The 13,112-nt window shown below is 31.3% G+C and overlaps 4 protein-coding genes across 4 annotated transcripts; 2 read left to right on the forward strand and 2 right to left on the reverse strand.

Moving 5' to 3' along the window:
• Positions 1–270: 270 nt before the first annotated feature.
• Positions 271–3,722, reverse strand: LOC130814124 (IAA-amino acid hydrolase ILR1-like 3). Its single transcript, XM_057680145.1, has 5 exons — positions 3,239–3,722; positions 1,914–2,039; positions 1,533–1,826; positions 1,158–1,286; positions 271–1,057 (listed from the first exon to the last, which is right to left on the reverse strand). The coding sequence occupies exons 1-5, from the start codon at positions 3,686–3,688 to the stop codon at positions 668–670; spliced, it is 1,389 nt and encodes a 462-aa protein (XP_057536128.1). The 5' UTR covers positions 3,689–3,722; the 3' UTR covers positions 271–667.
• A 440-nt stretch (positions 3,723–4,162) lies between these two features.
• On the reverse strand, positions 4,163–5,829 carry LOC130814126 (tropinone reductase-like 1). Its single transcript, XM_057680147.1, has 2 exons — positions 5,644–5,829; positions 4,163–5,024 (listed from the first exon to the last, which is right to left on the reverse strand). Exons 1-2 carry the CDS (start codon positions 5,676–5,678, stop codon positions 4,292–4,294), a joined length of 768 nt encoding a protein of 255 aa, XP_057536130.1. The 5' UTR covers positions 5,679–5,829; the 3' UTR covers positions 4,163–4,291.
• Positions 5,830–8,563: 2,734 nt separating this feature from the next.
• On the forward strand, positions 8,564–10,913 carry LOC130814127 (short chain aldehyde dehydrogenase 1-like). Its single transcript, XM_057680149.1, has 2 exons — positions 8,564–8,773; positions 9,793–10,913. The coding sequence occupies exons 1-2, from the start codon at positions 8,733–8,735 to the stop codon at positions 10,661–10,663; spliced, it is 912 nt and encodes a 303-aa protein (XP_057536132.1). The 5' UTR covers positions 8,564–8,732; the 3' UTR covers positions 10,664–10,913.
• A 992-nt stretch (positions 10,914–11,905) lies between these two features.
• LOC130814128 (40S ribosomal protein S17-like) lies at positions 11,906–12,648 on the forward strand. The gene has a single exon (XM_057680150.1). The coding sequence runs from the start codon at positions 12,029–12,031 to the stop codon at positions 12,455–12,457; it is 429 nt and encodes a 142-aa protein (XP_057536133.1). The 5' UTR covers positions 11,906–12,028; the 3' UTR covers positions 12,458–12,648.
• Positions 12,649–13,112: the final 464 nt, after the last annotated feature.

Raw genomic sequence — 13,112 nt, forward strand, 5'->3', positions numbered from 1 at the left:
ACCACTTGAAAGGTGGTATTATAGATAGTAAAGAAATATTGTGTAGAAAAATACATACTTAAGTATGAAAACTTCAATACCATGAAAATTAATTCTCAAAACTCATTCTCATTACCGTTATTTAAATTAATAATCAAACGTCTTCAATGGTGTTGATACTTGATACTAACGGATTTCAATTATAAAGTCATATTAAGATGGTATTGAAGCTTCCACCATAATTCATATATGGCAAATAGACTCGATCCAAAACCCAAATTGTGCGTATAACAATTCAATTTGGAACCATTTCATCAAACTATGAAGTCTTACTTAATTTAATGTACAATTTGAAATTTATTTTATGCCATATTTGAGAATAATAATTTCATTTGGAAATTTAAAATTGACTCAAATATATTATTTGGCAAATTAAAAATTTTCAAATTTAGATTTGAATTAAATTCCACCATTATTTTTAAAATAGTTAAAGTTGAGAATTTGTCATTTTCAAATTCTTCATTATGATTTCATGATTGAAATTCATAATTTGAAATGAAATATTTATTCCCAAATACTATATTATTTTATTCACAATCATTCCTGTAATTCAAACAAGGACCTAACCCAAACAAACTGAAATGGGTATAGCATATCTCAAACCAAGATAGACTCGTTCCAACCCAAATTACTCCCCTTTCATTGAACCAACCACTGCATTTTTATTCAAGTACGACATTGCAACAGCTGCATGAAGTGCAGCTCCAATTGGGAGAACGTCCTCGTCTACGAAAAAGTATGGAGTGTGCAATGGCTTATTCGAGTTCAAACTTTTGTTCGCTATGCCAACTACGAAAAAAGCAGCTGGAATTCTTTGTGCATAGAACCCAAAATCTTCAGCTGCCATGGTAGTTGGAATATCAAGCACATTTGACTCCCCAAGCAACATTGAACCAACATTTTTGACATGGTCATACATTTTTTTGTCGTTAACAGTTGGGGGGTAATGCCTTGCCTTCTCCTCCATGAAGTCCACCGTAGCAGAGCACCGATGAACAGCTGCTTGCAGCTCTATGACCTATCGATTCAATAATCAACGTTCAGCACATAACAAACCAAAAGAATTTCGTTTTACAATCATTTGGTTTCTGAAAGATTTGGAGGGATAGTTTGATTACCTCTTTAATCCTTCTCTGAAGATCAGACAACCCTTCTGAGGTCGTGCTCCGAAAAGTCCCCCCAAAACTAACAGTCATAGGGATCACATCTACATGCTGGCCCCCTTCAATCATGGTAACTGATACCACCTACATCGATTTTCAAGTATCAAAGAGTATTCTGAATTTCATGAGAACGGGTGTTACACAGTTAGAACAGAGTTGATTGACAATCAAAACGATCAAGAATATGTGGATAGTCCACTGAAAAGATCTCATACAAATTAGATGGAATCTTAATCAAAATGAATCAAATATGGAATTCTGTGTCTGTGTGTGCAAGTGTGCATGTATCTGCAAATATTACGAGGGAGTTATCTAGTAAGAGAAACCCACCCTGCCTTCAAGAGGGTCGATCTCTCGAGAGATAATGTGTTGCAGAGCCAAGATTACGGTCGATGCAGCAAAAACCGGATCACTCAATTCACCCTCCTGCTGAATCATTGCAACAAATCTGGCAGAACCAGCAAGAAAAGGACCAGGTCTAGAACCAATTGTTCCAGTGGGATCAAGATGTGAAACATGTAGCCCAAAAATAGCTTGCACATTATCTATAGCACCCTCTTGTATCATAGAGTAAGCACCAGCACGACCTTCTTCTGCTGGTTGGAACAATAGCTTAATAGTTCCCTAAAATTAGAACACTTGAAGAAATCAACAGTTAAATTCAGCAGAATCTTGGGTTAATTCATATCTACATACTTATAGCATACGTACCTTCAAGTTTTTCCTCTTCTGTTGCAACAGCTTTGCAGCCCCTAAAAGCATTGTGACATGGACATCATGCCCACATGCATGCATTTTACCATTGTTCTTGCTCTTGTTTCCCCATTCTACCATTTCCTAACACGGGAAGAAGAATAGAAAGTCGGAATATATAATTTCATTGTTTTGCCCATTCTTGATGGAGTAAAAGATTTATAATACTTTGGTTTTGGAATATCTTAGACCATAGTCTACTCTAATGGCTCATTAAATCATGTATATGTAAAGATGCAAATGATGTTTGTTAACAAAGGCCAATAGGAAATAACTCTTTGTTATCACAATGGTAAAGTTGCGTACACCTGATAGGCTGACACCCCGAACCCTGCTTCGGTAAGAGCCTTATGTGGGAGCTACTTAATGGCATTGGGCCATTGGAGAACACATAAACAGCTGAAATCTTTATACTACACTACAACTGATGAGAATGTAGCCTACTGTCCTACACTTGCAGATTTGAGTGAAGTAGGGCATGCTTAAGTGTTTATTGTTAATTTATTAGTGCTTGAATTCAAATTTGTTCACTATACCTCTAACACGTTCAATTTGGTTCAGCTACTTTTCATTTTTTAAGCACTTACACATAACAGTGTAAAAGCCTTAATCCCATAGGATAACGGTTGCACATGAACCACTAGATGAAACTTTATGGTCATCCACATGAATTCTCCTACTCCACAGGTACTTACTATACCAATAATTATTACAGTTTGCCGATACCTATAAAGGTTAAACCTCGCTCTCTTGTTCCACCGAAATTGCTACATTTTCTACTTTAGGAGATCACAATCATTTGGCTACATTCCCTATAATGAAAATGTTTCTACCACAATATTAGTTTTCATCTAAAAATTTCATCTTTCTTCTAATACAATATAAGCAATTCAAATATTTTTTTCATATTATCCCAACTAAACCACCAAGTACATTTGTGTGTACAGATGAGTCATAAGCATGAAGTATCATTTATCAACCTTTTGATAATTAACTTCTATCATTATATTTTATAGCAAAACTGCAAAATTACAATCTCATGAAAATGGAGAATTGTTAACCTAAAGACATAATTAATCAAATCAAAATACAAATATTATTGGAAAAATTATACTATATCATGATACAAAGTGCCTAAAAAAAAAAAATAATAATTGGAAAATGAAAAGAAATTTGGCCGGATTAAAATCCAAGATGAACATAGATTACCCATTTGACAATTCATTAAGATGAACGATATATAGAAAAACTAAACAAGAAATGCAAGTACTTATAAGTTATACCTGAATGGGAAGTGCATCCATGTCGGCCCGAAGAGCAAACCAAGGTTGTAAACCGGACCCGATTGAACCGACAACACCAGTTTTAGCAACTGGAAATGTATAATCAATCCCCAACGAGTCAAGCTCTGATCTAATGAGTTGACTCGTCTCATATTCCTCAAATCCAATTTCTGGGTTTTCATGGATTCTCCTCCTTACCCTCTTTAACCAATCGAAAAACTCGGGATTTCTTGCCGTTTCAAGTAATTCTTTTCCGAGTGAACCCAGTTCTAGTTCTGAGTCAAACCCAGTAACATAATTAGGTTTAGCTGTTAGAAATTGGCAACATAACGCATAGCCATAAAGATACAAAATAGTAAGAACCCAATTGCACAAAGTATCCATAGCCATTATTGACTTTTTTGGTCGTGACGCATTGTTTGAATTTTTGATTACTATATGGAGTATCATATACTAGAATGGATTATATCATTAGAGATTATCATTTGAATGTTTTGTTAATTTATGTTTGATCAAAATGCCAATTCAATTTAATGTGATGTAATGATATTTTAGAGTTTTATTTTAAATTTTAGTTGGATTTATGTAATATATTATCGGGTAAATATGAGGTACACATATTTTATAATTCAATGAGATATCATAAAAGAAAACTATATGAACAATGTAACAAAGAATTTCAGTGACTTATAAAGTGCACACATCATTTTTAATTTATAGATGTGTAATAAATCATCCCAACATTTCATCAAATTATGTTTGATTTTAAATTAATTAGTCCAATCAATAAAACTTGTAATTAATGTAATAAATTATGTCGATTGAAAATCAAATAAACTTGATTATACAAATTATTACTGATAAAGTAAAATCGTAATTAAATGAAAGTAATAACATTGGATATTCACTAATTATTACCACATTCAAGTATTATAATCAAACAAACACTTAAATAGTAGCTCGTTCACGATTCACATAATATATAGAATATTGAAATTTTAGCTCCAATGAATATATGCTAAGAGTACTAATTTTCTTAGTTGTCACCTTGATTTAATTAAAAGCCAATGCCATTGAAAAATTTTTTGCACTAGATCCACCATCTAGGACAAGATTATGCCCATTCACAAAATTTGCATCGTCGCTAGCCAAATAAAGGGCGGCCCTTGCAACATCATCGGCCATCAAAACTCCGCTAGCGCCACTAAGCCCCGGAGCCATACCACTAAACACCCCGGAAGGGGAGATACAATTTACCCTTATTCCATATTGTTTAAGCTCAGCGCTTAAATTCTTGGCCATGCCTAAAATAGCATGTTTGGACATCGTGTAAGGGTGTGTTGCTATTCCTGCTATTAATGTACAAACGCTACAAGTGAACAATATGCAACCCTGTTTTTGTGGGACCATTACTCGAGCTGCGTGCTTGGCTCCGAAGAAAGAACCATATAGGTTCACCCTAAGGACCCGATCCACATCCTCTCGAGTCGAATCCAAAATAGATCCTCCAAGTCGATCCATTACGCCTGCGTTGTTGTACATGATATCGAGTCTACCATATTTAGAGATTGTGTAGTCAACAAGGTCACGTACATCTTCTTCTTTCGAGACATCACAATGGAAGTAAACGATGTTGTTACTGTAGAATTCTTGGACTAATTTTTGGCCTAAGTTGTCTTGGATATCAGCGATTATAACTTTGGCACCATTTTTCCAAAAATGTTTTGCCGTACTTGCACCAATTCCACTTGCCCCTCCAGTGATTATTGCTACCTTGCCATCCAATCTAATTAATTGTTGAGTATGTAAAAGTTAGTCTCGCTAGTCACCTATTTTTACAATCTTTAGACACAATCTAAATTTATTCAATAATAACGACATAAACAAAGTATATTTTTGTAGAAAAAAGACATAAAATTTACAAATTACTAGAGCATAAGGAGAAGTATGTACAATTATTAATTAGTTAGGATTTTTCAAAAATAGAAAATACATTGATCAAAAAATAATACATAGCTAAAATAATTAGTGGTATAACATAATGATTATTTTGTAAATGTTTTAATTTTGGGGTCTATTTTGTAGGTCAATAAATAAATGGTTGTAAAATAATCGAATAATTCAACAAGTGTAGAATTTTTGAAAATCAAAAATAAATTAATTAGAGAGTTTTTCTTTGTGGATATGAATTATGGAGTATTATGCATTGACGAATCTTAAAAAAATTTATAAGTTGAACTGTCTACTTAAAAAGTGATAAATATAGTTTAAAATTAAATATAATTATTTAAGAAGATATGAACCCGACTAACCATAATTAAAGTCCACAACAATATATGAAGAGAATTGGCGACCGTATTTAATGTCCGCCTCTATATATGAAAGAGAAGATAGTTTATGCTTACCTTTTGTTTGTCGTTGATGCTGGTAAAGTTGTCATCTTTTTTGTAGAATTTTAAAAAGAGGATTATTATTTTTGTTGTTCCGATGCTTAAATGAGTTTATGTTTATATATATATATATATAGATATTAGGTTGATTAGGAATCGATTAATTTAAATACAGAAAAAGATTTTGATAACCAAGATTTATTATGTTGCAGATTATTAATTTATGGGGACGTCACAAGAGATTTCTTATCTTAATTAAGATTTTATTTGACTAAAATTGATATGAATTAAGATGTTGTAATAATTAATCAGATTTTATTGAATAAAAATTCTGATTTGAAAACTTTATGCTCTTAATATGAATATTAGGATTTCAATTCTTGTCAACGTCGCATATATTATCTAGTATACTATAATTATTATACGCCTCGTCATAGACTTTTAGATATACTCCTATTTCACATATTTTGAAATTTTATTTAGTGTTATACAGATTATTTATTTTATTCCTTTTATTTATTTAACTTTGTAACATTTCCTTGTTGTTGTAGTTTTATCTCTCTTATAATTTTATTAACAAGCTTATTTTTTAAATTTTCAGTTGAGTGAGGATTTTTTTTTCTATAGAGATGAAGTATATAAGATCTATATTCTAAAATGGGTTGAAATATTCAATTAAATGACTCTAGAGAAACTTAAACTTATTAATGTCCCTAACTTTAGACCCTGGGCGAAACTAAAAAAAAGGCTCTTGTATAATATTATTGGACTCAAAAAACTCATACATTTAAATTAATTAGTGCTTTCTCAAAAAAAATATCGCGGTTGAAACAAAGCAATAGCAAACTTCATAATTTACTTTGGCCATCAATACCATCACTCTAAAGTTCTTGTACAAATTGTCGTAAGAGACGATTTTTCCGAGAGACGCATTATATATATGGATTAAATAATCTAATTAATACGAATTAAAAAGGTTATAAAAATATAAATTTATTGTTTTAAGGTCATTTCTCTGAAAGATAATCTCTTACAAGGATAACTAAAATTCTTGTTACGGCCACGTCATATTGTCATCTATCACTCATCTTATCAAGAGGTCCATATATATCGTATGGGACCATTACATGGGCCTATAACAACGACGTTTAATGCACCGAAACAAATTCATTGTTTCAAAGAATTAACTATTTATTTGATAGTCGATATTAAATTGTGTAATGATGATGAAAATTTTACGTAATTTTAGAAGAAAAATCTTGTAACAATTTTGATTGTCATGCTTATTTTACTTCAATTATATCATTTTTTTCACAAATTTTATTTTAATGTATTACCATCTACACATGTCTTTTTATTTAGTGGTGAAAAATTATGAATAAAAAAACTTTTTATAATTAAAATTTCATATCCTACATAGGAATCATATCGTATATTTTTTTAAATTTTACATCGAAAAGCACATCAGTTACCACTATTAGTACCAGCAACAAAACGTACTTAAATTGTATGTATTTTTATCAAAAGTTTATAGATAGCAAAGTCCAACTTTAATATAAGGAGTAAAAAAAAATCATACTATATTATAATTATATCTAATTAATTATGTGTTGAGGACTGAATTGTCAGACTATAGTTGTTATAGAGACCAAAATCTTCATCAATATATCTAAGAAGAAAAATCTCAAAAATCCATATTTTGTTGTGAATATGAAACCTAATAATTGGGGTTTAAAGATTTATATTTTCCTTGGAGAATAGTATTGATGCCATCCATAAGCTGATTTTGGTAAGAATAGGGCTATCTTAATCTGTGATCTAAGTTAAGAGTTGCCTTTATTATTCTATGAATTTGCATCAACTGTAATTAGGGATTGAAGGAAGATGAATTTTTTTTAATAAATGAAAAGACTGAAATGTGTAGATGCATTAAAAGAATGTGATTTATGGTAATTTCAAATAAAAAATGCAAAATAAGTTGAAAATTTCAAAATAAAAAATGATGTAAGTTGAGAAAGACAGACAAAATATTCTCTCTGTCTCTATGAGATTGTCGTAGTTTCATCTTATTATGTCGTCCCTTCTCTTTTGTTAAAATATTTTTTTATGGAATTGTCCGTACTCTCATTCACACAATTCAACTCTTATTTAATATCATTCACATAATTTAAATAGTTTTGATATTTTTTTAATCTTTATAGAATATAGTTATATAATACTTCTAGTTGTTACAATTTGTTAGAATCGGAAGGAGTACGATACTAGAATATTAATGCAATCTGTACAGAAGTATATTGAAGTTAGGACTATTAACTTAAGCTAACTAATATAGCTGACATTAACTGCAAATAGTACTTGCAACTTTGAGTGATTTCATTTATTCATGCATGGTATACCTGTGTAATCCATGCTACTTAGAATTAAAACTCAGCTAATATAGTACCAAATTTGTCCCATTTTTTAAAACTTCCTTATTAAATTTATCTCATTTTTATTTTTGTTCATGACTCTTACTTTTATTTCTTTAATTATATTTTTTAAAAATTAACTTACATTTTTATTTTATCAACACATTTCTCCCAGCTACAACTTACGCAATATTTGTGTATCTTTTCTTACTTTTCTCGCTATATACCTTATATAGTATACCTATGAGTATTTTCTTAACCTACACTTTTTACATACTTTTTATTGTTCAATAAACTTTACAAACATTTCTTCCATGTAAGTGCTATGTTTCACTTCTTCAGTGGTAAAACCACTGCCCAGATGAGGAGTGGTTAGCCTCCCAAGGGGAATATGCGCAATAATGAATGTCAAAGTGTTTTCACATTAATTAATTGATAAGAAGGACACACCCAATGAAGAAGAGTGTGAATGAGAAGCGTTAGGTACAACTATATAGCATGTGGATTTGGATATGGACATGCACTACCACTAATTCATTTCCATTTACCTAAATTTATTTACGCTTTCTTCCCTTACTTTCGAATTGGTTGCTATAAATACTTGCCATTTTAGATATTATTGTGAACGACGATTTGGGAGCTACTATTGCTCAAGTTCGCGCTAGGTGCGATGCAACAGGGAACACAAAGTTCAAGATGAATGGAACATCACCAATTGCTGCTATTGATGGAAAAAGGTGAGTTTATTAATTAGTTTCACTTTCTTAATTCACGAATTTAAATTTTACTTACGATGAATTTTGATCTAAAACTTATCATTTTAATCTTAAAGTGATCAATTTCAACTTAAAGTATAAAATCTCAAATGAATTAATTATGACCTTTTAAAGTGATCAATTTTGATCTAAAAATGATTAATTTAACCTTAAAGTTATCAATTTCAACTTAAAGTATATAACCGACCAATTATGAAATTTGATCAATTTAAAGCTTAGTTCTAAATTATAATGCATCACTTGTATAATGTTATCAAAACTTTTGAGTGTTATCAAAATTATTATTACCAAGTTTTTCCAAAAAAAAAAATAAATAATAATATTTATTGTTTTCTCATTCACTTATTGCAACATTTTTTTATCCCTAAAAGTAGAAAATGTTGATATTATTTAAAATTTATGTTAAGCTATCAATTTAAACTTGCTACTTCCCCTGCAATTGTATTTAATTTGTAGAAGTTGGCATTTATATTTCAATCTAATAGTCTAAAAAGAAGATTGGGCAACGAATTTTACGCCTCCATTCAAATAATATTGCTAAATTAGTAATCGTAAAAAAGCTCGAACAAATAAAAAAAAAAGGCTAACCAATAAAATTCAATGAAATCTAGGATTAATCTATCATATTAATATTGAATCATCATCATTCAAATTGATGAATCTTGTTGAAGTATTCAAATAAGTAGTGAATGAAAGGGAAAAATAAACAATCCTCTTGTAGCTTATTGCTTTTTATTTAGATTTTAATTATGATTAAATTAATTAAGTTTAGTAATTGATTTTTTGACAAGCTTGTTAGGCTTATTTTAAACTTTTGTATTATTAGTTAGTTAAATAGCCAAAGAATTTATTTATGAAATAAATAGACTCCACACATCAAGTATAAAGTATGTCACTAACTAATAAATAAAAGAAACTTACGGTCAAATTTGTTTAAGATTGTACAAGTCTAAAATCAAAAATTTTATTGTATTGTGCAGATTGAAAGGAAAAGTAGCCATCATAACTGGTGGAGCAAGTGGCTTTGGAGAGGCCACAGCTAGACTTTTCTTCCAACATGGTGCCAAAGTCATATTAGCTGATGTTCAAGATGACAAAGGCCTTTCCATTTGCTATGAAATCATGTCTTCTGCCACCACCGCCACCAACAACCACCACCACGATCACATAGGATCAATCTCCTACGTACATTGCAATGTCTCCGATGAAACCGACATGAAAAACCTCATTGATCAAACCATAACAAACCATGGTAAACTCGACATCATGTACAGCAATGCTGGCATATCCGGAGATGTCGACTTTACCATAGCAGGAACAACTAATGAGAATTTCAAAAAAGTATTTGATGTTAACGTATTTGGAGGTTTCTTAGCGGCTAAGCATGCCGCTAGGGTTATGATCCCGGAAAAATCAGGAGTAATACTCTTCACCGCGAGCTTGGCATCCATCATAGGTGGCCAATCACCCCATGCGTACACTATGTCAAAACATGCAATAGTTGGCTTGATGAAAAATTTGTGCACAGAATTAGGGCAATATGGTATCAGAGTGAATGCGATTTCTCCTGGCGGTGTTGCTACACCAATATTAGTTAACGCGTTAAAAATGGATAAAAAGACTATTGACGAATTGTTATGCAAAGCTACAGTTCTCAAAGGGGTGACACCAGATGTAGAGGATGTTGCAAATGCTGCGTTATATTTAGCTAGTGATGAGGCTAAATATGTTAGTGGTGTTAATTTTATGATTGATGGTGGTGCTGGGATTGCTAACCCTTCTTTTTCCATGGTGCTACAAAATTTTCTTGCATCAAATGGTTTAACTTTTGATGGAGCAAATGTTTGTTAATTGTTAGTGCAACATGATTTAGCCACATTGATGGGTTATTAATTAATGGTTTAGGAGCTAGCATTTGATGATTTTTACAAACAAGAATGTGTGAAATAAGTAGAATATTATATTAATTGGTATTATGAAGTGATTTTACTTTATGAGCTAAAAGTCATTTACAGTTATTTGTTTTTGAATATTCAAAATATGAGCTTTATGTTCCACTTTTGTTCATTCTCGTGAATAAAAATCAAAAAATTATAATTTCTTTGCTATGTTCAGCAATGTTAATTTTATTTAATTGACTTAAATTTAGTGTTTGAATAATTAAAAACTCAACAAATTTGAATTTAAGTCACTTTTTATCATTGTTTTAAAAATAGTTAATGTTCAAAGTTTGATAATAATTTCACAAACCTTGACATTCTAAAACTTTTATTTATATTATCATAATAAAAGTCGACAAATTTGAAAAAAAATATATCAAAATTAAATTTGTGTATATTCGACCACCTAAACCTACCTATATAGGGGAGCATTGGAGTGTAAGAGTAATGCACTTTCTATTAGTAGAATTAAATTTCAATATGCAATGCATTTGGAGTGATGAAATAGGCTTTTGTTTTGGAAATTTACTTGATTTTGTTAAGTAAAATTTTGATTAATTGATCACAAGTATGGAATAAATAGTAAAGAACTAAAGAAATACATTTGTCATTTGTCAATATTTTTCGCATCCAACTAAACAAAAATTCACAAGCACCTTTTAATTCATTGCACCAAACATGTTATATAGCTTCGTTTGTTTATTTATGATTACACATAATTCAAAAAAACTACTCTTGTAAATCACCATATTTCAATGAGACGAATTTATAATAAGGATTTTATATGCTAATAATTGTAGCAATTATATGATTGCCTCACGGTATGAAAAATATATACAAGAACTCAAATTCACAAAAATAGGTGTTTAATATTTATTTCAGTTGGTCTTTAGTGAAGTCGTCTCTTTGAAAGACATTTCTCAGGTTCAGCCCATTAAAACTTAATTAAAGTAAAAGATAAAAATAGGCTAACTAAATTAAGAATGGTCTCTTAAGAAAACCGTCCTTCACAAGAATTTGTGTATTTATTTTGTCAATTTAAAATAATTTAGTTGGATTGGGCCGTAGCCCACATAATAATCATTTGGCCCACTCTAATGAACTATCCATATACTAACAAAACCCAAAACCACGTAACCCGTTACCACTTCTATTAAAATCTTCGCAAACCCTAATTTTCTCACTCATCTCCATTCGGCTGCGACCTCCTTAATCACCTACAGATTTCTTCTTCATTCTTCATCCTTTTTTTCTGTAAAAGATTTCTTGATCCGAAATGGGTAGAGTTCGAACAAAAACCGTGAAGAAATCCTCTCGTCAAGTCATCGAGAAATACTACTCAAAGATGACTCTTGATTTTCACACTAACAAGAAGGTTCTAGAAGAAGTAGCCATCATCCCATCAAAAAGGCTTCGTAACAAGATTGCTGGATTCTCGACCCATCTCATGAAAAGGATCCAAAAAGGTCCAGTTCGTGGAATCTCGTTAAAATTGCAGGAAGAAGAAAGAGAAAGGCGTATGGACTTTGTCCCAGATGAATCTGCCATTAAAGTCGATCGTATTGAGGTTGATAAAGAGACTCTTGATATGTTAGCTTCTCTTGGTATGGGAGATTTGCCTGGTCTTGTTGAGGTTGCTGCTGAAACTGCCCCTGTGGTTCCTACTCCTTTTGGCCGTGGTGCTGGTGGTGCTAGAAGGTTCTAAGATCTTCTAAGAATTGTTATTATTGCGTTTTCGATGTTTTCAAGCAATGCTTTTTTAAAAAATTTCTAAAAAGTAAAGAAATTTTGGTCTTTGTTTTGTATTTGGTACTATTGCTGATTTAGTAATTGGTGAATTCTGTTTAATTTGTGTTGTTTTTTCTGAATATATTTGTTTGATGGTGTTACTGGTATTTTAGTTATCACATTGGATATTAGCTGATTTGGTTGAACTAAATTACTACTAGTTCAGGCTTTCGGTTGGTTGCAGGTTCACTTCTTTGAAGATTTTTCTTTAGTCTAAGGACTCCGTTATGGGTATGAGTTGACGTCTTTATTCCCGCAGACCCTGGAAACACCGACGATGATGAAGTAGAAATTACCACTAGTTCAGGGTATTAAATTGTGTTTGGATTGGAGTAAATGGAAGGAAAAGAAGGGTCTAGATTTGGGTTGCAATCTCTTTAGAAGTGGAAAGATTAAGAGGGGAATCACACACTTTTCTTTCCCTTCCCTTCCCCCTCTTCCTCTCTTTTTTCTTTGTTTTCTCTGCAAAATTGTTGTAAAGATTGGAAATTGTGGTTTGTTTGGAGAAAATCACATTTGATGGGGGGTTTTGGATTTTCTCTTAGTACTGTTAATATGTTTGTGACGATTTT

The sequence above is a fragment of the Amaranthus tricolor genome, chromosome 5 (assembly GCF_026212465.1).
Source record: "Amaranthus tricolor cultivar Red isolate AtriRed21 chromosome 5, ASM2621246v1, whole genome shotgun sequence".
NCBI classification, from domain to species: domain Eukaryota; kingdom Viridiplantae; phylum Streptophyta; class Magnoliopsida; order Caryophyllales; family Amaranthaceae; genus Amaranthus; species Amaranthus tricolor.